The sequence below is a fragment of the Loxodonta africana genome, chromosome 12 (assembly GCF_030014295.1).
Source record: "Loxodonta africana isolate mLoxAfr1 chromosome 12, mLoxAfr1.hap2, whole genome shotgun sequence".
NCBI lineage: Eukaryota > Metazoa > Chordata > Mammalia > Proboscidea > Elephantidae > Loxodonta > Loxodonta africana.
The window spans coordinates 104843599-104866979 of NC_087353.1; the positions used below are offsets into that span (position 1 = coordinate 104843599).

The 23381-nt window shown below is 53.6% G+C and overlaps 2 protein-coding genes across 6 annotated transcripts in view; one reads left to right on the plus strand and one right to left on the minus strand.

Moving 5' to 3' along the window:
* Positions 1-9362, plus strand: part of CASTOR2 (cytosolic arginine sensor for mTORC1 subunit 2) — a 67673-nt gene extending 58311 nt beyond the window's left edge. The window contains exons 8-9 of the mRNA XM_064296087.1: positions 3168-3262; positions 3344-9362. Of these exons, the coding sequence (XP_064152157.1) occupies positions 3168-3262; positions 3344-3409 (161 nt within the window). The 3' untranslated portion in view covers positions 3410-9362. The remainder of the gene's footprint in view (positions 1-3167; positions 3263-3343) is intronic.
* Positions 9363-11035: 1673 nt separating this feature from the next.
* Positions 11036-23381, minus strand: part of RCC1L (RCC1 like) — a 40468-nt gene continuing 28122 nt past the window's right edge. Inside the window, exons 10-11 of one of the 5 annotated variants that reach the window (XM_064296085.1) lie at positions 21375-21460; positions 14397-14588 (exon numbers count right to left, since the gene is read on the minus strand). In XM_064296085.1, coding sequence (XP_064152155.1) covers positions 14511-14588; positions 21375-21460 — 164 coding nt within the window. In that variant the 3' untranslated portion in view covers positions 14397-14510. Of the gene's footprint in view, positions 14589-21374; positions 21461-23381 lie in introns of those variants that run through there. The other 4 variants (XM_064296084.1, XM_064296086.1, XR_010323724.1 and 1 more) reach the window with 4 other exon arrangements.

Sequence of the window (23381 nt, forward strand, 5' to 3'; positions counted from 1 at the left end):
CAATGGATGCATCTTAGATGGCCGCTTGCTAGCTTTTAAGAACCCAGACGCCACTCACCAAAGTGGGATGCAGAACGTTTTCTTAATACACTTTATGATAGTTGACCTAGATGTCCCCTGAAACCGTGGTCCCCAGACCCCCGCCCCTGCTACTCTGACCCTCAAAGTGTTTGGTTGTATTCTTAGCTTTTGGTTTAGTCCAGTTGTATTGACCTCCCGTGTAGTGTGTATAGTCCTTCCCTTCATCTAAAATAATTATTGTCTACTGTCGAGTTCGTGAATACCCCTTTCCTTTCCTCCCTCCCTACCCTCGTAACCGTCAAAGAGTATTTTCTTCTGTGTTTAAATCTTTTCCTGAGTTCTTAATAATAGTGGTCTCATACAATATTTGTCCTTTTGCAGCTGACTAATTTCACTCAGCATAATGCCTTCCACATTCATCTGTTATGAGACGTTCACAGATTCATCATTGTTTTTTATCATTGCATAGTATTCCATTGGAAATCCTGGTGGTGTAGTGGTTAAGTGCTATGGCTACTAATTAAAAGGTCAGTAGTTCAAATCCACCAGGCACTCCTTGGTAACCCTATGGGGCAGTTCTACCCTGTCTTGTAGTGTCGCTATGAGTCAGAATTGACTCAACGGCAATGGGTTTTTGGGTTAGTATTCCATTGTGTGGATATACCATAATTTATCTATTCATCCATTGATGGGCACCTTGGTTGCTTCCATATTTTTGCTGTTGTAAACAGTGCCGCAGTGAACATGGGTGTGCATATATCTGTTAGTGTAAAGGCTCTTATTTCTCTAGGATATATTCCAAGGAGTGGGATTGCTGAATCCTATGGTAGTTCTATTTCCAGCTCTCTAAGGAAGCGCCAAATCAATTTCCAAAGTGGTTGTACCATTTTACACTCCCACCAGCAGTGTATAAGTTTTCCAGTCTCCCCACAACCTCTCCAACATTTATTATTTTGTCTTTCTTGGATTAATGCCAGCCTTGCTGCAGTGAGATGGAATCTTATTGTAGTTTTGATTTGCATTTCTCTAACGGTTAATGATCATGAGCATTCCCTCATTTATCTGTTAGCTACCTGAATGTCTTCTTTAGTGAAATGCCTGCTCATATCCTTTGCCCATGTTTTAACTGGGTTATTAGCCTTTTTGTTTTTGAGGTTTTGCAGTATCTTGTCGATTTTAGAGATTAGATGCTGACCGGATTAGTCATAGCCAAAAATTTTTTCCCAGTCTGTAGGTTGTCCTTTTAATCTTTTGGTGAAGTCTTTCAGTGACCGTAATTGTTTGATTTTTAGGAGCTCCCAGTTATCTAGTTTGTCTTCTGGTGTTTATGCATTGTTAGTAATGTTTTGTATACTGTTTATCCCATGTATAAGGGCTCCTAGTGTTGTCCCTATTTTTTCTTACATGATCTTTATCATTTTAGATGTCATATTTAGGTCTTTGGTCCATTTTGAGTTAGTTTTTGTGCATGTTGTGAGGTATGGGTCTTGTTTCATTTTTTTGCCGATGGATATCCAGTTATGCCGGCACCAATTGTTAAAGAGACTGCCTTTGCCCTGTTTAATGGCCTTTGGGCCTTTGTCAAATATCAGCTGCTCATAGGTGGATGAATTTATGTCTGAATTCTCAATTCTGTTTGTCTTAGTCATCTAGTGCTGCTATAACAGAAATACCACAAGTGGATGGCTTTAACAAAGAGAAATTTATTTCCTCACAGTCCAGTAGGTTATAAGTCCAAATTCAGGGTGTCAGCTCCAGGGGAAGGCTCTCTCTCTGTCGGCCTTCTCATCAGTGTTCCCCTGGATAAGGAGCTTCTTCACTCAGGGACCCCTGGTCTAAAGGATGCACTCTGCTCCTGGTGCTGCTTTCTTGTCGTATGAGGTCCCCCAACTCTCTGCTCGCTTCCCTTTCCTTTTCTCTCTTGAGAGATAAAAGGTGGTACAGTCCACAGCCCAGGGAAACTCGCTTTACCTTGGATCAGGGAGGTGACCTGAGTAAGGGTGGTGTTACAATCCCACCCTAATCCTCTTAACATAAAACTACAATTACAAAATGGAGGACAACCACACAATACTGGGAATCATGACCTAACCAAGTTGACACACATTTTTGGGGGAACACAATTCAGTCATGACACTGTTCCATTGGTCTGTGATTCTGTTGTACCAGTACCAGGCTGTTTTGACTACTATGGCGGTATAACAGGTTCTAAAATCAGGTAGCGTGAGGCCTCCCACTTTGTTCTTTTTCAGTAATTTTTTACTATCCGAGGCCTCTTTCCCTTCTATATGAAGTTGATTTGTTTCTCCATCTCATCAAAAAATGTCATTGGAATTTGGATCTGAACTGCATTAAATCTATAGATGGCTTTTGGTAGAATAGACATTTTCACAATGTTGAGTTTTCCTATCCATGAGCAGAGTATGTTTTTCCACTTACGTAGGTCTCTGTTGGTTTCTTGCGGTAGCGTCTTGTAGATTTCGTTGTATAGGCCTTTTACGTCTCTGGTTAGATTTATTCCTAAGTATTTTATCTTCTTGGGGGCTGCTGTAAATGGTGTTGATTTGGTGATTTCCTCTTCCAGGTTCTCTTTGTTGGTGTTGAGGAATCCAGATGGTTTTTGTATGTTTATCTTGTATCCCGATACTCTGCTGAAGTCTTCTATTGGTTCCAGTAGTTTTCTCGTGGTTTGGCTCAGTTTTTTGATTTATTAACTGGTAGAGATTCTGATGGGGAAACTGAGGCTCAGAGAGAAATGACTTGCCCACGATCATCTGACTAGAAAAGAGCAGAGCAGAGCTGAGAGGGGTGACCCACATCCTTCACACCATACCACCCGGTGGCTCTGTCTGCAGAGAACCCCCAGAATAGCAGGGAAGCAAAGCTGGGAATCCTCGCAGGGCCTGAGCCGAGAGTGGTCACAGCGGCTCTGTGGAGGTCTGTGGACAAGAGCTTCCGGCTGGCCCGGGGACCCCAGAAGGCGCCTTGAGGATGAGCCTGAGAGCAAAGCCTTTAGGGAGAGCCATGGGGATTCTCTGGGAAGATGGTGGCTGTAGCTGGAAGGGATAGGCCGAGGGCATGCTGGATGGGTGTCCCGGGAGACGAGGCCACCTGGGCCTGAGCTCTGCACCCACCTCTCTCCCCAGATGAGTGTGGGATTGTGGCCCAGATCTCCGAGCCCTTGGCTGCTGCAGACATCCCAGCCTATTACATCAGTACTTTCAAGTTCGACCACGCACTGGTGAGTGTCCAGCCCCCGGGACGGGGCCGCACGGGGTGGCAGGTCCCCGGGTAATGGGTGTCCACTTCCTGCCCCTTGCAGGTACCAGAAGAAAACATCAATGGTGTCATCAGCGCCCTGAAAGTCAGTCAAGCTGAGAAGCATTAGGATGGCCCCATCTGCTCCCCAGTCCGGGCTCCAGCCCCCACCACCCCGAAGATTGTTCTTGCAGTATTTCTCAACAGACTGGAAGATCGGCCCCAGAGACCCCAGAGAAGGGGCTTCTGGGATACTCGCCTGATTGCTGACTCCTCCAGGCCTGGGGCCCACGCCAAGGCCTCCTCCCCATGACTCCCGCCCCACGCCTTCCCTGAGCCCCCAGACCCTCCTGAGAACTGCCTGTCTCCTTCCCAAACCCCACCCCCGAAAATGGCTTCTGAGGCCCAGGCAGCTTGTGAGCGGTCATCCTCTCATCATCCACACCAGCGGGCAGGTGCCAAAGGGAGCTGACTCCTCCTGCGAGACTCTGGGTCCTGTCTCTCGTGCTGTCCTGGGGGCTGGTGGAGGGGGGCTGCATGCGTGGAGCCTGGGGAGGCCCCCGCTGCAGGGGGCTGCACGCAAAGCTCGCTGGTCTCATCCATCAGCTCAGGGCTGGTTCCAGAGTAGAGGCCAGTGGGCCACCCTCGGGTCATAGTGGCTGCGGAGGTGGGACAGGAGCATGGGTGGGCACCCAGCACCTCGCCGCCAACCACAGGCCTGCACCTAACTCCCAGCAGGACTGCCAAGAGGGACCCTGTCCAGCCACCCTCCCCATGGGTGGGGTCCCAGGAGGCCCAGCAGCTGGGCCACATGCTCCTGTCCTGTCTGCTTTCCCTCAGCCCTCCAGCAGACTGCACCTCAGTTTCCCCATGTGGGGGCATCCCCAGCATTCGGGGCCCAGGGTCTCTTAGGTAACCCCCACCTCCCAGCAGTTGACTAGACCAGCATAGGACCCCCTGTCCTTCCCCCTCCCCTGCCCACCCCTCCATCCGGGGACCGTGGCATTCATGAGTACTTGACCTGGGAGGCAGCTTAACTGAGCCTTAAAGAGAAAACCGTAGCTTGTTTTAGTTTTTTATTTAATGCATTTTCACCCAGGCTGCTGTTGGCAGGGTTTCAGTTTTCAGGGGTGGGGCCTGTTTTGAGTTCTCCCAGGGGACCCAGAGTAGAGGCTTCAGGTACAAACGTGAGAACCGGGCCTCGCCCTCTCTTCTCTGTGGGAGGCTGCTCCAAGAGAGCTGTGCCCTGTGGCACCCACGCGAGGCCTCCCAGCCCGCCACAGCAGCACGGGTCCAGGAAGCCACGGTTCTGCCTATGCGTGGGGTGGGGGGTGCCAGGGGACCCAGGGTGACAGTGGAGGCCAGCAGAGCAGCAGCTGCCGGCTGACTGGGGAAACGGGCAGCCCCCAACCCCTTAATGTCTGGGGGTGCTTCCTGCATGAGCAGGACCAGAAGAGCCTGCTGGGTTGCCCCAGGACGCTCCCTGGTGCTTTGTAGGGCTGTAGCTGGTCGTGCTGTCTCTGAGAAGGCCAGAGAAGAAGGGCCGTTGCCATGCTTTCTCTGAGCTGCGTGGGACCCTCCAAGCCTTGGAAGCCTGCCTGTTGGGGAGCTGTGTGTCAGACCATTTTCAGATGCCTGGGGCCTACAGCACAGATCAGGAGCTCCCCCTTTCTAAGTTAATTCATTTTGCACAAAACAACCAAAACTTATAAATTGTTTGCTGGTTCCCAAAGGGAGGCGGCCAGAGGGGGCGAGGCAGCGGCTGGAGCCCCGTGTCCCCTTCTCTCTGTATCAGGCCTTGGTTCTCCGCGGCACCTCTCGAAGCTTGCGCGTGTCCCCAGACCCCAGGACGTATCTGTTGTACACACATATAAATACCTGTTATGTTGATATAGATGTATACTGTAAATAGCATATATACTTGAGCAATATATATGTTAATATATACCATGTGCGCGCTGTGTGGACACGCCCCGCCGGGTGTGCACGTGTGTGTGTGGCCGCCAGGGCCTCTGCCCACCCCGTGGTGGCCGGGCACGCACGTTTTGAGCCACCATGTATTTTTAATTCAAGTATATAGGCAATACGATGATTAGGGAAGCCAGTCGGACCCCGCACACCTGGTTTTCAAGGAAACAAGCCCAGGAGCCTGACCCGGGACTGTGCCGAGGGCCTGGTGTGGTCTGCGCCCTGATTGCCTGCCCCGCTGCCCCCCAGGCGCCCTTGAAAGCTGGCCCCTGCCCTTCCCAACACCTGTTCCCACAGCCAAGGCACCCAAACCCTCGTTTTATTTGTGGGGGGGACCATGTTACAGAGGGAGGAGGGGTTGGAATTTCTTTCTTTTTGACAAAATAGCCAACCTTCTGGAACAGTCTCCTGTCTGAAGAACGAGGCCGGCTGGGTGGGTCCAAGTCCCTGCTTGGGACCCTTGGGTCCCCCCCGGCAGGGGGCTGGTTTTATGTTGACAGCTTACCTGATTATTTTACCTGCAAGCTTAGAAATCTCAGGTTCTTTTCCCAGGCGGCCTCCGGAGCTCTGTCAAAAGAAAAGGATGTGTGACTTGATGTTTGCGTCGGGAGCTGCTTGGCTTGAGGACGTGGCCCTCCGGCCCTGGCGGCCACGTGGGTGTTTCCAGCTGACTCAGTGGGAACCACAGTGGGCCCTTCATGTCCCCGACCCCTTTCCTTCTGCCTGTGTGAAGAAGCTGGTTTATTTCTGTGTTCTCTGCGTGCCTGTGAGTAGGATAGACAACAGCATGGTCTCCACAGCTCTCCTGGGGAAGCGTGTGGTCCCCTTGTCCCTTCTTCCATACCCCTCGCTGGCTCCTTGCTTGCTGGATAAGTGTCCCCAGACTCCACTCCTCAAGGGAAGTTTGTTTCTCGGTGTGCCGAAGGTTGTCCACCAGCAGTTGCTCAGGGTCGCTCCTCCCTGCCCTGGGGAGTGGGCCAGGCTGGGGCTGGGCTTGTTGGCTCTGGCTGAGGGGGCAGGCGAAGTGGGAAGGAAAACGGTGTTCCTCTCAGCGTAGACCTCCAGGAACCCAGCCAGGCTCCTGGGTGGGCGAGACTGCAGAGAGGAGGGGAGGAGGTGGGCCCTAGGCTGGACCCCGGTGCACAAGCGTGTGTGTGCGCCTTTGTCTCCATGTCAATCTCGGGTGAGAAAGGCTCAGTGTAAGCACATCCCACACCTCGCCCCTCACCTGCCCAATCTAGAGAGGTGAGAACTTCAGAGTGGGGTGTCAGAGAGGGAGCAGTGACACCCCCCTCCCATTTATAAAGATTTGGCCCAACCCTCAGCATGGGGCTCCCTTTTTCCCCAGAAGCCCCGGTCTCCCTCAGCCCCCCAGTCCTGACCAGCAAAGGCATGGGTGCTGTCAGCTCTGCCTGCTTTCTCCTCGGGGGTCTCCAAAGCCCCCAGGGGCGTGCAGACCTGGCCCCGGCAGCCTCCCCTCAACCAAGGTCCAAGTGAGTTGAGAGCCTCCCGAACCACTGGCATTCTTTTCTCACTGCACTCCAGGAAACAGCAGGCTCCTGGTGGGCAGTGGGAGCTGGGTGCCCAGGGCTGCTGACGTGGCTTCAGGCAGCATGGCCTCTGCCATCAGGCAGCATGGTCACAGTGACCTGTTAGGTTCCCAGCAGGAGGATGGTTGCTGTGATGAGGCTTATGCCCTCTGAGGGGACAGACAGTACTCTGGAGGTCAGGAGACAAGCAGACAGGGAGGGCCAGGCCCCTGCCCCAAGCCACAGGCACCATTTGCCTGATAATCTTAACAGATGACTGTGTGCCCCTTGCCACCAGCCGCTCTTGGCTGTTTCCCAGGCTTTGGGAGTCCTTGGACCACCTTTTTGAGCTTCCAGATCTGGATATGGATGGAGTCCTCTATGGCTTTTTGCAGCCCCAAGCTGGGAGGGGCCCCTGGGCCACCCCTGGTGACAGCAGAGCACCCTAGCCCTGGGACAGGGACTTTCAGTACCACTTCCTGAGTGAAGCACAGGCTGGGGGGTGGGAGGGAAACTCCCCAGTACCTCTGCCCACTGTGAGCAGGGCTGACAGCTGCCGGTCCTTGGCGACCCAGCCACTGAAAAATGGGGTGGAGGGCTGGCTTGGTGAGCATGAGGGAGTCTCAGCAGTGAGAAGGCACGAGCCATGGCCTTTTCAGGTGTCCTGGATACTGTGCTGACCGACCGTGAGGCATTAGGCCTGGAGAAGGCAGTCCTTTCCGCTTTAGAGAAGACTGCCTGGGAGGGAAGCCAACCAAGATGGCTGACGGGAAGGAGAGCGCTGGCTTGAGGGGAGAGGCCAGGGGGTGTCATTGAGGGTAACTGAGCCCCAGTGTCGCTAGCCAGGAGGAGCTCTGATGGCGCAGTGGTAAGACATTTGACTGCTAACTGAAAGGTCGGCGGTTTGAAACCACCTGCGGTTCTGTGGGAGAAAGATGTCGCACTCTGCTTCCGTAAAGATTACAGCCTTGGAAACCCTGTGGGGTCACTATGAGTTGGAATGGAGTCGGCAGTGGACTTTGGTTCGGGTAGCTAGCCAGATACCTTTTCCTACATCCAGAAGCCCACCCCAGCTTTTTTCTTCCTTTCATTTTCAAAATAGGGCAGCAAACAGACAAGCTTGCCTAATGGTCTCTCGTGCCCTTTCCACAGCATGTGGGGGGAAGCCATGGGGGGCTGTGGCCTTCAGCATTGATGTCCACCCTCCCGTGAAGGCTCTTCTCCTTGGGAAGGTAAAGGTTGGAGCTGTTGGCTGAGGCAGGCATGCTCTTGGGGCTGGTGACCACAGGAGGTGCCCTGGGTGGGGCAGAAGAAGCCTGAGGCCTGGGCTGTGGTGACCTGGGGCAGCCTGATGGCAAGGGAGTTTGTGGTGTGGCTCTTGGTATGAGGGGAGGGGAGGCTGGGTGAGGTGGAACACTGTTTTGTGCGTGCCTGTACGTGTGTTTACACACGTGTAAGCATGAATGTGTTATACATGTTGTGTGTGTGTGGCACATGTGTGCAAATCCCAGGTCCGAGCTCTAGCATTGGTTCATTGAGTCCTCGACAGTCTTGCCCCCGGGCCACATGTACAGGGGTGATTCAGTGGGTGGGTGGCCCTGGCCCCAGTGGAGAGTGGGGCCCCCAGGGAAGTTTCTCTGGTTAGGAGGGCCCCTCCCCACTTGACTCCTTAAAACTCCTCTCTGGAGGGGGAAGAGGGGCCCCACAGGGAATCTGCACCCCACCCCACTCCCCAGGCCTGGCAGCCCCTGGACATGGCAGTCCACACGGCCCTCCTGAATGGGGAGATCTGCCCATGAGGACTCTTCAGAGCCTCTGGTCCTGGAGTCAGCCTGGGAGAGCACCTAGCAAAGGTGGAAACCCAAGGAGAGATAAAAAAACAGGCCCAATGCAGTTTCCTTTCCACTGCCTCAGTTTACCTGTTTGAAAGTGGCCCAGAAGAGTTGAGCAGGGTTGTTTCCAAAACAGTGGGGGCTAACTACACGGACTCCCCAATCCCCTTGCTCTATGCCAAAATCATTTCCGTTATCCTGAATGGGGGTGGGTGCGTGGGACGCGCAGGGCGCTGAGGGGCCTCTGCCCTGCCCAGGGCCTCACCTGACGCGCCCTGTGTCACCAGCAGCGCTTACATCTGCCCCGAGGTCTGGGTGAAGGGGCAAGTGGGCAGCCTCCAGCCCTCCCCCAGGGGCCCTCACGCTTACTCTCTTTGTTGAAGAAACACAAAACCTTCGAGGTTCATGTACTGTATGATGGAGAGAAAAAAGTACCTAATGTCCCCCAAAACAGTATATTTTGTACTTTGTAAAGTGTTAATTAAAACGAAGGAAAAAAAAATGAAGGTGGCTGACGGCCGTCTGGTTTCGTGCTGACCCGACATCTCACTCGTCCCTTTCTCTGTGTGGCGGTCAGGGGACCACAGGCCAGGGGCTGGGCGGGCGTCCAAATGATGTTTCAGTCCAACATCCAGGATCAGAGGGGAATCAGCCCCCTGAGAGACAGCACTAGGTGTTTGTTACCTAATGCTGCCTAAGAAGCCGCCCCAAAACTTCGTGGCCTAACACAGTAATGACGTATGCACGTGTCATGGTTTCTGTGGGTCAGAAATTCAGGAGCAGTTTGGCTGAACAATTCTGGCTCAGGGTCGCCCATGACGTTGTTGTCATTCTGAGTCGCGTGGCTGTAAGTTAGGGCTAGCTGTTGGCAGGAGGCCTCAGTTCTCTCCATGTGGGTCTCCCCATAGGACTGCTTGAGTGTCACTGCAGTATGGTGCCTGGCTTCCCTCAAAGCAAGGGATTCGAGGGCCCAAGCTCCAAACCATCCCCAGCCTCAGAATTCACACGTACCCATCATTCTGTTGTCATACACCCAGCTCTGTTGGGGAAGTAAACTACACGGGTGTGAAAACCAGGAGCTAAGATCATTGGGGCCATCGTGGAAACTGGCTACTCCACCCACCATCCCTCCCTGAAACTCTAGCAGAGGGGGCCTGGGAGTCACAGGACCCCTGGAGCTGGACAGCAGGCCTTGCTGATGGCAGGGGAAGATGGAGGCTGGATGCCAGGCCGTAGACCCTCTCTTCCCCATGCCTGGAGCCCTGCTGTGGGCATCACGGCCCAGGAAGGGTGCCTGGGTGCTAGAAGCCCAGACAAGATATCCTGGGGGAAGGAGGGGGGCACCATGCTGAGCATCCCTCCCGTAAGCACTGGGCTTCTAGCACCCAGGCACCTGCCCAGGCATAAAGAGATGAGCTCGAGACCAGCCAGTTCTGGGCTTCTGACACCTTGCATCCTGCTCCTTGGACGTTTTCCGTGGAGGGCAGGTATGAGCCGCACAGGGCTGACGAACTGGACCTGGACTTGGCCCTGTCCGGTCCCACACCACCTCAGACCTGCCCCCACAGAAGAAGAGACCCTGGAGATGGGAGTGAAGGTGACGCTGGTGAACTCTCACCATCACCTTGAACCCAGGGACATCCCGGCTGCTGTGAAGGTTCTTTCTGGGGTCTGCAGACTGAGACCCCCCTCAGTCCTTCAGCTATCCACTGGGGCCAGGACATCCGTGGGGACCCCTGAATGCCCCAAAACTCTCAAAACAGTTGCAAAGGCCTCCAGAGCCTGACCTCCTGTCCACACCGCTCACACACATTCACTCTCAGCCAGGCGGTGCCAGGCCCTGTGCTGGGCGTGGGGACCTGGAGGAATCAGCCCTGGCCCCTGCACTTGCTCACCGCAGGGGAGGTATATGGCCATGGAAACAGGCTGTTACAGGGAGCACAGTGCTAGGATAGACCACAAGGGGGCGCTGGGCTCTGGGAGGACAGGACATTAGGGTCGAGCTTGGTAAAATCAATGGCCCAAGCTGTGGGAACAGCCTGGGTTCAGGTGAGAGGGGACAGGCTGAAATGGAGAAGTGGGGTGGGGAGGGTGGAGATGAATGGAGATCCAAGGTGGGTGTTCAGCAGGCGAAGGGCCTCAGCCCCTCCTACATGCCGTGGGGAGCCAGAGGACTTCTCAGCAACTCAGCAGTGGTTCTGGGTCACTGAAGATGGATGATGGAAGGAAGGAAATGGGCGGCCAGGGGGGTCAGTGTCTTGGCTGGCCTCCCCTTGACTTCCCAGTGAAAAGTTGAGGTGTGGGGAGGCGAGAGGAAGCCCTAGTGTCGGGGAGGCCCTGATGTTAGCCAGCCTTTCAGAACCATTAAGGCAGCCTTCCTCCCCCCGCCCCACCCCACCCCAGTCAGGCTGTAATTCCTCCTGGGGTGCAGCATTAGCGTCTACTTGGCAGGGCTCCCAACCCTCGCTGCTCATGAGCACTGCCCTGGGAGCTTGCTCCTGGGCCTGGACTCCGCCTCAGAGTCTGAGCTGGCCTTGGCTTTAAAAGCTCCCCTGCACATGACTGTATCGTGCAGCCGAGGTGAGAGGCCCAGGGTTAGGAGACAGAATCTGCCCCAAGGAGTCCCCAAGGCCCACTGTAGCCATGGCTCCTTTTGCTGTTCTGCAGGGCAGGTGGCCCATCCTGTCTTTCCTCCCTCTTGAGACCAGACGGTCAAAGCAGCGGGCCCCAGAGCGCAGGCTCGAACGCTAGCAGCCTATCACCATGGGTCCCCAGTGCTGGCAGGTCCTGGTGCAGAGAAGGCCCCGGGAGCATATGCTTCCTGGTCAGGATTCTCCCACTGAAATGAGGACCAACTGCGGCAGCTGTGGAGCCAGCGTGTGCCACTAGCCTGAGTCCGTTCTGCTGTAGTCCACAGGGTGGACTTAGTTCAGGGCATTTTTCTGCTGGGCATGGCTTTGTGGGATCTGCTCTCTGGTCTCCTAGTGTTTTAACTGCCACCGTGGCCCTACCAGAGCATGATGTCCTCGCCACAGCAGCTCCCACCACCACCTGCGTTTCACCTGCTTGCCTCCCTGGTTTGGGAAGGTGACCACAGGATCTGGGTTTATCCCTTTAAAGGTGACTTTTGAGCATACCCCTCAGTATGGCCCCAGATTTGAGAAGCGTGCAGGTGGAGGGACCCCATATGCTGTCTCCCGCTCAAGCATCGCCTGGACTGAGCTGTCTCCATGTGAAGTCTCGAGGTTGGTGTGTGAGGTTTCGAATTTCTCAATGGGGCAGCATGACTATCTGATGGCAACTGGGTGATGCAGCCTGGGGGAGAGGAAGCAGGTGTGGGGCCCTCAAGGAGGGTGTGAGCACAAAGCGCACAGCCACTCTGCAGGCCCTGGAGAAGTGGCTGCTCCACGTGCCACGCCAGGGGCTGAGCGTAGTCCTGAAGGCCATCAGAAGGGCCTGGCCACACTCCAGCTCCGACAGCTCTGACTGCAGGATTGTCCTGTAGATGGGTGAGGGCAGCCCCAGCCACCATTGAAGGCTAGCATCCTCTGAACTGTGGATCTCTCAGGGTATGCGGCTGGCTCCGCTTTGTCCTGTGGACACAGTAAGCACGTGGTATTTCCCGAATTGATGGGGACGGGGATCACCCACAGATTCCGGAAACAGGAGCTATGACCGGGTTCTCCTGAATATGCCCGGGGTTGACACCCTTATGAAACTAGCACGCCAAGTGTCTTAATAGCTGATTTCACACTTTTTGTGCCAGTGAGAGCCATTCCTGTCCCCAGGAGTCACTGTGGAGCAGTGGCCAGCATGTCGGGCAGTACAAGAGGACTGAAGACTGAGATCCAGGCAGCGTGGGAAGGACCCTGTCTCTAGAGGGAGGCGCTGGGGCCCCACCAAGTGGCAGGTATTCCTACACCTTCTCAGGCTGACAGCTGGGGCTGCTCTTCTGGCCTTGGCTGCAGCCCCTAAGATGTACAGACAGGCAGGGCTGGGAGCAGGAGCAGCGGACGGCAGAAAAGGCACCAGAGTGGGCAGGTGGCTTGCTTCACTCAGGAGCCTGTGACACTGACTCTTCACAGAACAAAATGACAAATCACAGCAGCCGAGCCAACGGCCTAACAGGTCTCCACGTGTGCATGCGCTGAATCCAGGGAGCGGCCGGGACACCACCTTTGCTGCGGTAACCTAAGGACTCGACCCCCTGGCCGCAGGGAAACGGGAGGGGGCACTTGCCCAGATGAGGGGTCCCTGCTGCTGCAGTGACGGGGCTGCTCCTGCCCCTACGGACACCCCCCGGCTGCCTCCGCTCACAGCCAGGACACCGCCTAGGCAGTGGCCATTCTACTTCAAACCACGGTCCACCGACACCTCCCGTCCCTGCCGTTCTCCTCCACGGTCCGCACGACTGCCCCACGCTGTACCGCACCTGTTTCTGCTCAGTCTCCTTATTGAGGTTTTAAGCCTCAGGACGCAGGAGTTTGTCGCCATGCGACCGGCGTCACGACCTGTCCCTAGCACCTCAGGGACACAGTAGAGGTCTGCTGATGCCACGAGGAGCAGGGAGCTGGCAGCAGCATGTGTGAGCACCAACTCCTTCACCAGTGCCAGTACCACTCGCATGGGGTAGCTTCCGACTCACGGCGACCCCACGTGTCAGAGCAGAACTGTGTCCCACAGGGCTTTCGTGGCTGATTTTTCAGGAGATCACCAGGCCTTTCTTCTGCCGTGCCTTCGAGTGGATTCCAACCTCCGACCTTTCGTTAGCAGTGGAGGGCGGTAACCGTCTGCACCACCCAGGGACACGAGCTGTTTTACATCTCATTATTCCCTCTCAGTTGAACTACGGGGTAGAATCCATCCAGAGAACATTTCTAAGTAGGCCTGTCTTCTAAAGTATTTTTGTTGCTGGCTTTTATTTGCCTCTGTATCAAAAGCTAATCTTTTGATAATTTTTCTTAAAAAGCTAATCTCTAAATGATCAAGTAAAATAAAGACCCCTTCACTTCTGAAAAATAAAAAGGCAGAAAATATATTTTATTCCAAAAGAGATTTTTCAAAGATGTTTTTCAAGAAAAAGACAAGTTACATTATTAAATCAAGTGTTTTTCACAATTTCTGAATCATCCTCCTCCAAGGCTTGGTGCTTCAGCCAAGCTTTTGAGGGATATGTTCAAAGCCCTCAGCCCACAAGAATCTGGCCTCGATCTTCTTCCTGTGGGAGCTTCTCAGCTTTTCAAAACTGGCAGTGAGAATGGTTACAAGGCTGACGCAGGCTCCACGGTGAAGCCCGCCCAAGGTAGCGCAGGCGGCTGGCTTCGTGTCCACAGCAAGCTGGCTGGGGGCAGCTGGCCAGGGATGGCAGGGGAGCAAGGTGGGTGTGGATGGAAACCACCAGCCTGGCATCCTCACCTCAACGGGGCTCATCCTTGCGCAGCACAAGCCTCCCCGACACAAAGCGAGCCATCACTGTGCTCAGGGGCCGCTGAAGCCCTCCTGAGCACCAAGTTCTGTCAGACCACCTCTTACGTCAAACACAGTGCTATGGGCGCTCAAAAGCTGTCACATATGTCCTGGACGGAGCTGAGAGTGCAGACTGTCCCTACCCTCCCCAGGCTGGGCCTTTAACCCTCACTCCTCAGGGGCACAGCTGTAGCCCCAACGGAAGCCACACTGTGCCGGATTCAGCAGGTTTCCCTCTTGGCGGGGAGAAGGGACCATGTCCCCGAGACTGCTAACACATGCCCACTAAGGGCTGCAGGAGAGCCACACGTCACAAAAGGTTCTGAGCCCCTTCGACCCCCACCAGGAGCCCTGGCTGGCTGGCACGCCTTGGTCCCCACTAAGCACTTCCCGTGGTGCTGGGGCCAGGGCAGATCGAGCTGGGAAGGGAGGCGATTCAGACGAAGGACTTGGCCAGAGTCACCATGTGATCCACGCCACAGGCCACATCCACGGGCTCCCCAGGCATCGTCACCTGCAAGACAAGGCCCAGCACACACTGAGGCGGGGACGGCTCGCCGGGAGGCAGACGGGCCCGACTGTGCCCCTCAGTCAGTCACATGGCCCCAAGCCTCCGTTCCCTCCCCTTGAAGTGAGCTGTGACACCGACCCAGCAAGCCTAATAGGACACTAAACGGGACAACCCACGCACAGCCCAGTCAACAGCAGCCACTCACTAAGAGGCTGCTCTGGGCAGGAGCACAGCCTGTGTCATCGTTCTGGGACGTCCACCCAGAGGGCCCTCCCCTCTGGACATGCCAGGTGCTCCATGACCTCTGCTCGGGGTCACCGCCAAGGCTCACAGAGTGGCTTAAGAACGCTTTCTCCTGTCAACTCTGCTCCTGGTAAGGGCAGGCTGTTTCCAAACTCACATCCCCCCTCGAGGAAGAGTATCTGGTGTGTCTCAGAAGACGCCAAAGTTCCTGCTGAAGTCCTGTGGCAACGGCCCACCTGTGCTGACAACGCTTGTTACAGGAAGGCCCAGCTAGAGGTATTAAGATGCCTCATTTGGATACGGAAGCTCCGGACTCTTTGCCTTTAAAATGACTCTCCCTTGGTTTGGAGGTTTAGGGTCGTGGTTTCATGGGACATCCAGTTCATTGGCCTAATAACGTGTTCAGTGTTTCTGTTCTACCTCCTAGTTTGTTGTATAGTGCCTGGGGTCTTTAACGTTTACAGGCAGGCACCCAAGGCATCACTGGTCTCTATTTGCCTGGAGCAGGAACACAAGGACGAAATGGAATGCCTGGCTAACTGCCTCCACGAACAACTGCCTTCTTTGCCATGAGACCAGAAGAGCGGGACGGTGCCAGGCTACCGTTACTGGACACTCTGATCAAAGATTCCTTAGAAGAATCCTGATCAAATGGGGGAAATGCAGAGCAGAATTTCAAATCCTCATGGACTCCAGACTTCCGGGAGCCATGGAGGCTGGATGAAACCCTGAAGCTATGGCCCTGAGATAATTTTAAACCTTAAATCAAAAATATCCTCTTAAGTCTTCTTAAAACCAAACAATAGTTTAGCTTAACTAGTAAAAAATGTCTGCCTTGAGCACTGTGCTCTGTCAGGAACTGTCTATATGGGATCAAACTGACAACAGCAACTTGAAAGACTAGGTAGGAACCTTAGGGGGCAGCGAGTTTATGTTAGTGGAGGAGGAACGACTTAGAAAGGGGGTGAGAATGGCTGCACGACTTGAAGTATGTCGTCAATTTCACTGGACTGGACATGTGGAAACTGCTGACTGGCATATGTACTGCTGTGTATATTCTCAACAACAACAAAATAAAGTCATAAAAAAAAAAAAAAAAAGACCCTCACTGTTCTACAGCCTTCCTGGTAAACAAACACCCCAACAGCTCACGCGCAGTGTGCTCTTGGTTCCAGGATAACCACACCTGCATAACTAAGCCGGTTCTCGTGGAAAAGGGCACTTTCCTTTCTTCTTCTTGTTTACTGTTATTATCGAATAGATCATACATAGTTACAATATAAAATGACATTCAGTGACAGAAAATAAAAAGGGATGAAATACCCTTTGTCCCTGGGTCACGCAAAGGATTAAGACGCTCAGCTACTAACTGAAAGGTTGGAGGTTTGAGTCCACCCAGAGGTGCCTTGGAAGGAAGGCCTGGAGATCTACTTCTGACACACCAGCCACTGCCAACCCCATGGAGCACAGCTGTACTCTGACACACAGGGGTCGCCATGAGTTGGAGTCAACTCTACAGCAGCGGATTTGAACCCTTTACTACCACCCCTGCCGTCATCTGCCCGCTCTCCTTCCTCTGCCCTGGAAATTACTCCTAATTGGTCGTCCTTGCAGAGCTGCTTCGTGCAGTTTTGTTTATGTGACAGCTTTGAAGTCGGCACCCTGCCTCTCTGGCTCTCTGACTCTGGCTGCAGTGACCAGACCTGCCCCCACCCCGGCCACAGCTGCACTCTCTAGCAGTGTGACAGCTGGAAAGGAGACTTCAAACAGCCTGTGGAGTTTACTGAGCTTAAGAGAGGACCGGTCTGATGCAAGATGCTGGCCTAAAAGCAGAGGCAGCAGGCGTCGGGCCGGTGCTCCACTCCCACAGCCAGGGGACCAAGCCATTAAGGACTCCTGGGCACAGGGCCCACGGATGCTAGGAACCCAGCCCTCTCTAAACAAATGTCCTTAGCAAAACCTATTACAGAAATGACTGAGCAAACAAGACCAGTGCCCCAGCTGATCACCAAGGCCTGGAAACACAGAAAGCATTATGGAGGCAGAACACTCGCTGTAATCTCTGGCGACTGCAGCCAGATGGACACTTAGCAACCTCCCCAGGCCATGAGCAAGCACGATGTTTACCCTTCCCGGGACAGTGACACTCCCTCCACTCACCTGCAGCCAGCCTGCTGCTCTTAAGCACCTCTGACCTTACTCCCAGAGTGCTCTGCCATTAGTGCCCGAAGCCAAGTCAACCACACCACCTTGGCCAATGCGGGCCTGGGAGGCCAAGGGTCAGGCCCTGAGGGCCCTGAGGGTTGGCTCTGAGGGCCCAGTTCTGAAGGCCCTGGGGGCTCTGAGGGCCTAGCTCTGAAGGCCTCTGTGGGTGCCGTGGCAGAGCTGAGGCTCCAGCTGCCACTGGTACGCAGTCTCACCTAGCCTCTGAACCAAGGCCAAGAGAAGGTTGCCCTCTGTCATGGTACAGCTTTGTCCAAGTCAAGGTTAAAAGGAGTTTCTATCCTAAATTGCCAGAACGCTCCTTAGAAGCCAGGATGGCAAGACTTCATCTCGCATACTTTGGACGTGTTATCAAGAGGGACCAGTCCCTGGAAACGGACATCATACTTGGTAAAGCAGAGACTCAGCAAAAAAGAGGAAGCCTCTCAATGAGAAGGACTGACACAACGGCTGCAGTAACAGGCTCAAAGAGCAACGACTGTAAGGATGGCGCAGGAACGGGCAGTGTTTCGTTCTGCTGTACACATAGGGTAGCTATGAGTCAGAACCGACTTGACAGCACCTGACAACAATTCTAAACCCATTTACACATACATCGTTATTGCAAAGGGAAACTGTTCCAAAAACCAAAACCACGTTTAGCCTGAGTGACTCTTCAAAGTTTGTGCGGAATCCGTTTTGAAACAAACGCCCACCAGGTGAGAGACAGGCCTGTGAGGAGCCTGCACAGGAGCCAGGCGGCTGCCTCCCCCACGTGGCTGCACCTGGCATTTCCTTTACGGGATCGAGAGGCAGCCAACCCTGGGCCTCTGAGGAAGGAGAGCGTTCAGATACCAGCAGAAGGGGTGCTGTTCCAGCGGGCCACCTTTGAAAACCGACTTTCTCCTGGCTTGTTGGAACCACCTGTGATCACTGAGAAAGAAGCCTGGAAGTCAGAGGGTCACTAAGCTAGTACTCCTGAAGCTCCACTGGCCCTGCCAGGGGAGCCCAGAAAGGGACGAGCACAGCTTTGCACCAGAGTCCCAGGTTCAAATCAGAACCCAGCCCACCGAGGCGTGAGTCCTCAGGGAGCCCTTTCAATGCCGAAAGTCAAAAGGCTGCTTTGAGGATATGAGATAACGAACACTCAATCATCCAGCACGTTGTACATGCTCTGCCCTCCCCAAAAGGGCTGCCATTTTGGACCTTTGGAGGTGAGGGCGCCACCTGGAGGATGAAGTGGGAAGATACTCCCGTCTTCCCTGAGTGCCTGTTCCGATGCCTGCTGTGCCCCCCACTTAGGTCAGAGGGCCTGTGAACAGCCAGGTGACACCTGGTCAGCTGTCCCCAGCTCTGCATGCCGGGATGCTCCCCACAGCCGGGAGGCCACAATCTCCAGTATCGGGCTCTCTCAGAGGAGGTGGGCTACAATGGAAAGACCACATCTTTCAAGTCAGACAGACCTGAACCTGAATCCTCCCTCTGCCTGTTTCTAGCTGTGTGACATTAAAGAAATCACTTAACCTCTCTGAGCTCTGAGCATCAACGTTTAGCATGAAAACATGTCCTGGGAAGGTTCCAGAAGGAGAGGCTCAAATCCGGTGGCTCAGGTGTCACTTTCCTGGGCCTACATGTGTCAGAAAAGCCCAGGTTCTGGAGTCTACACAGACCCAGCTGGTACCACTGTATGAGCTATAAACAGGCTTTACTGTTCTGTTTTCTGTTCTGCAATACTTTTAAAATGATGCAGCACATTTCCCCACTGAAAACTAATAAGAAAAAATCATTTTCTAAAGAATAAAATGAAAGTCACCTGTACTGAAAAGGAAAAACCAGACCGATGCAGAGTCCAGCTAACCAACAGCAGACTACTCCATGAGGAATCCCACCAATGGATTCTGGTTGCTGACGCCACTCCCCTCCCAGAGTCCTGGCCTCGTGTCCCCAAGCTCACATACAGCAGGAAGGAGGCAAAGAATCGGGCCTCAGCACCATCCTTTCCAGCCCTCGCCATTCACCCAATGCCCCCAGCCCCCCAGGTGACAAGGGGACAAAGCACCCAGGGCTCGCAGAACGTGCAAGAGGAATGGCAGCAGGGCCGCCACAGGGACTGACCACAGTGCTCTTTCCCCGAGGGCGTGGGTGACCGGGGGGTTTGGTGAGCAAGGAGCCAGAGCAAGGGGAGAGGCGGCTGGACATCAGGGGCATTGGGCTCCAGCAGCCTGGTGCTTCCCGCACCACCACAGACACCAACGCTCTGCATACGCCATTTATTCAGAAAAGGTTATTTGTTTAAAATTCTATTTCATGACTTGATCACCTCTCTAATTTGGAGGAAACCAAGGCAGGCGGGTAGGCCCTCGTCACAGTGCTCATCACGTAAAACCCAGATGCTTCAGCTGGTTCCCAAGCTTCCCCTCAGAAAGAAGTCCTTTTTGGCGGGCCTGAAGAAAGAGCAGTAAGGAATCACCAGGAAGACAAGCGGGATGTGTGAGCTCCTGACATTCACATTACCTGAAGTATTGTACACCACAAACCATTCTGACTCCGTTCTTGGCGTGTGATGTTTCCAGGCTCAGAAACTAGCTTCGAGCACCAACCATCTTGGAAACAACTCTGATACACAAACATTTCTTTCTAACAAGTTTAAAGTCTCCGTTCTGACTTGTTCTCTCAGAGACTCCACCAGCAGGTTTTGGTAGTCAGGGCCTGCTGATTCACAGGGAACTGGGAGAAGCAGCAGCTAAGGGAAGGGTCAAGGAAATATCTGTCACAGATTGAATTGTGTCCCCCCAAAATGTGCGTTGGGCTTTTCACCCCACACCTGCGCTCGTGATCTAATTTAACCTAATGCAATCGAGTATCATCCATCAGCCAGCTGAGGTCACATCAGTGGAGGGTGGAGCCTAAACCCAATCGCTTCAGAGTTACAGAAAGACAGAGTGACCTGCGCACAGACACAAACAGGGAGACAGACACCATGTGAGATCGCCAAAAACCAAGGAACACTGGAGCTACAGACCAGGAAGGAAATCGACATAACAGAGACCCTGACTTGGACTTTTAACCCCCAGAATGGTGAGGAAAAAAAAAATTTGTTCTCTAAAGCCACCACTCGTGGTATCTGGGTTATGGCACACTAGGTAACTAAGCCCCAGTCAGAAAGCCCTAAAGCCCTAAAATACGAAATGCCTCAAAACATTCTGCAGCTGGGTTTCTGACAGATAAATCCTTATTTTATTTAAACGATACATTTCTTTTGCATTTTTACAAGTGTTTTTTAAAAATACTTTTTGCACTTTCAAAGCATATTAAAATCCAATCTTCAAAAAAAGTGCATGGCTCTCTAAGCAGAGACTCTCTGGAAGGGAATGTAAACCAGCAGCACACGGGCTGCCTCCAGGAACCAGAAAGTGGTGACTGGAAGACTAATTTTCATAATACGCTTCTCATCTTTTAAAGTTTTTGCCATGTGCGTATGTTTAGTCATGAAAAACACCACACAACATTCATTCTGGAACTTACAGGATTGATTTAGTAAACAAGACTAATATAAACTACAGTTTAAGGGAGGGCCTGTTTCCTTAACTCTGAAATGAGCCTTGTTGTCTAATTGCATCCTACCCCTAAGAAACACTTACTTTTCACTCTGGTGGCAGTGGTTAGGCACTCTAAATATTGAACATCCTGCTTTTTTTTCCAACTCTCTGTGAACCATTACAATCCATGAGCTATAACAAACAGCTCCTACATGTTAACTTTTTCATTTCAACTATCCTCCCTCTCGAGGGCTTGGGAACACCCTGCCTAGAGCTTGCTCCTCTCTGATGGGCGGGCGCCCCATGTCTCTCTGCTCTGTCTCTGATGTGCGGGCACTCCGTGTCTCTCTGCTCTGAGTCTCTCATGTGCGGGTGCCCCATGTCTCTCTGCCCTGAGTCTCTTATGTGTGGGTGCCCATATCTCTCTGCTCCGTGTCTCTCATGCACGGGTACCCACGTCCCTTTACTCTGTTTCACCTCAGATAGCCTCCAACATGGCGCTGGCAGGCTAATATGGGGCTGGAACACTTGGGGTAGACCATTCAACCAACAAGCCCCAGAAGTGAGGTGACGTGCCCCCCAGGAGCCAAGATGCATAAGTCTGCAGCCTGAATAACTGCACTGGCGCGGGTGCCTGGCCACTGCCACCAGACAGGTATCTGGGCCGGGTACGACGGTGGAATGCACTGGGGCAGGCAGAGGGTGGCAGGACTCGGAAGGGGAGGAGTTCCTTTGGGCCCGTCCCACTGCACACTGGGGACCTGCTCTATGGGCCTGTCCTCAGGCCCGCCCCGTCCAGCCTTACCCGCCATGGGAAATACTGGTCCTCCAGACGACCGATTCCCAGGCATCCTCGGATGTTCTTGCCCCACACAAACAGCTCTCCCTTGTCTGCCAAGAAAGAAAAACAGAGGCGTGGTTGGGGCCGTGGCAAGAGCAAGTGTTCAAGAAAAGGGAGGGTCACAAGAACAGGCTTTCCAGCACCAGGTACAAACAGCCCCCCAGCATGCTGACGTTTTCCCAGGCATTACTGTCTTCTTCTGAAGAAAAGGGCAAATGTCTAAGGCAAGCGCTCCTACCAGATGTCCGAGGCCGGGCGTTACACTGTGTCCACCGCCGGGGAGAGGAGCGCCCACAGGGGACGGTGCCCACAGGGGGCTGTGCCCAGAGCCCACTTGCTTGCCCCTCACCCATACCGCCCTGCCGCTTAGCTCTGACCAAACGCTTCCCTCCACAGATCCTGAAATCTGAGCAGCCTCAAACCCTGGTCACACCCTAGGCTTTCTAATCTGGCAGAGCGAGGAGTAGGACCATCTGTCATCCTTGTTTGGGATTCCACATCTGAGGCACACTGAGTCGAGTGACGCAAGCGACTGGGTGACTATGTCTCGTCTGTGCTAGGAGCTGGGGACGGGATGGTGACTGGCAGACATGGCTCCTATCCTCGTAGAGCTCCATCTAGTCAAAGAGCTAGAAATAAACAAATTGTTAAACCCATCAATACATACTTACAGATTGTAGGAAGTGTCGTGAAGGAAAAGAACAGGGTGCTGTAGGAACGTAACCCGGGGGACCAGGTCTCGATTGGGCTCTGGAGACATCTGCCTCCAGGAAGGGACCCCCGGCCTGGTTGGGAAGCTGCTCAGTTCACAACAGCTCGGACCCCTGGCGCAGAGGCCTCCATTTCACCTCCCCGTGTCTGGCCAAAGACTTGGTCACGGGAAGTGGAAAGGTGTGATGGAGAGGCCGGGACTGAGACGATCCAGCTGTCACTGTGACCAGCTGTCACCACCTCTCTGGTCCAGCCCTCACTCTTGGCCCTCCACCTCAGATTTTATGTGTTTAACAGAACTCAGGTGGACACTAGAGGGATGTCAGCAGACCTCGGAGTAAGCCAACCAACTTCAATTCCCAGGTGGCCACATGTGAACACTGGGCATAGAGACACACAAAAGCCTGAGGTCCGATGCCCCCTCCACAGAGGGGCAGTCACCAGCACTTAGAGGGGAGCTGTTGGGTCTTGGGGGAAATCTAGGCAGAGATTTCATTTCAGTGTGACCTGAAATGGCGACATGGCATGACAGCAGACAGAAAATAAACGCCCTACTCTAATCAAATACTTTGATGGATTTCTAAGCATATGACTTTGCATGCAAAGTCTCAGAACATTCCGGAAATGAGATATCTGTTACTCCCAGGATTAGTCCATAATGCTTCTTATTTGCTAAATCAAAATAGCTTTAAAAAATTCACAAGACCTGGACCCAATTTTCAAATGGAAGCGGCCGACCCAGGCTGAGTGGTGGGGAGGAATCCTTTACTTCGGCTACACTACCACGACTCGTTCCTTTAATACAGTCAGACCGGGCGCCAACGCCGGAGCCTGCGTGCTGGGAGGCCCCCAGGCCGAGCAGCAGCCAGTACGCTGGTGCAAGGCGCCATCTGTAACAGCCCTCACCTTAGAACTGGGCCCCAGGCACAAACCAGGACAACCCACACGGACCATCCAGGCCCAGATGTTCCAACACCAAAGCGAAACGATTGCTTACCATGGGGCTCGATGAGTTTTTAACTGCAAGAAAGTGGTGGATTTTCTTGAGAATCACGAGATTAAATCAATTAGCATGGTTTTACTGTTCATGTCAACTAAGAGCAGCAAACTGAAGTGAGGGGGACCGCGGAGGCATCAGAGGCGTGATGGAGAAAAGCAGAGATACCTTCCACCTTTATAACTCGGCAAACCTTTTCAGCCTTCCCCTCTGGTCACGCTCTCCCCTCTCACTTCAGAGAAACCGAGGAGATCTGCCTCCAT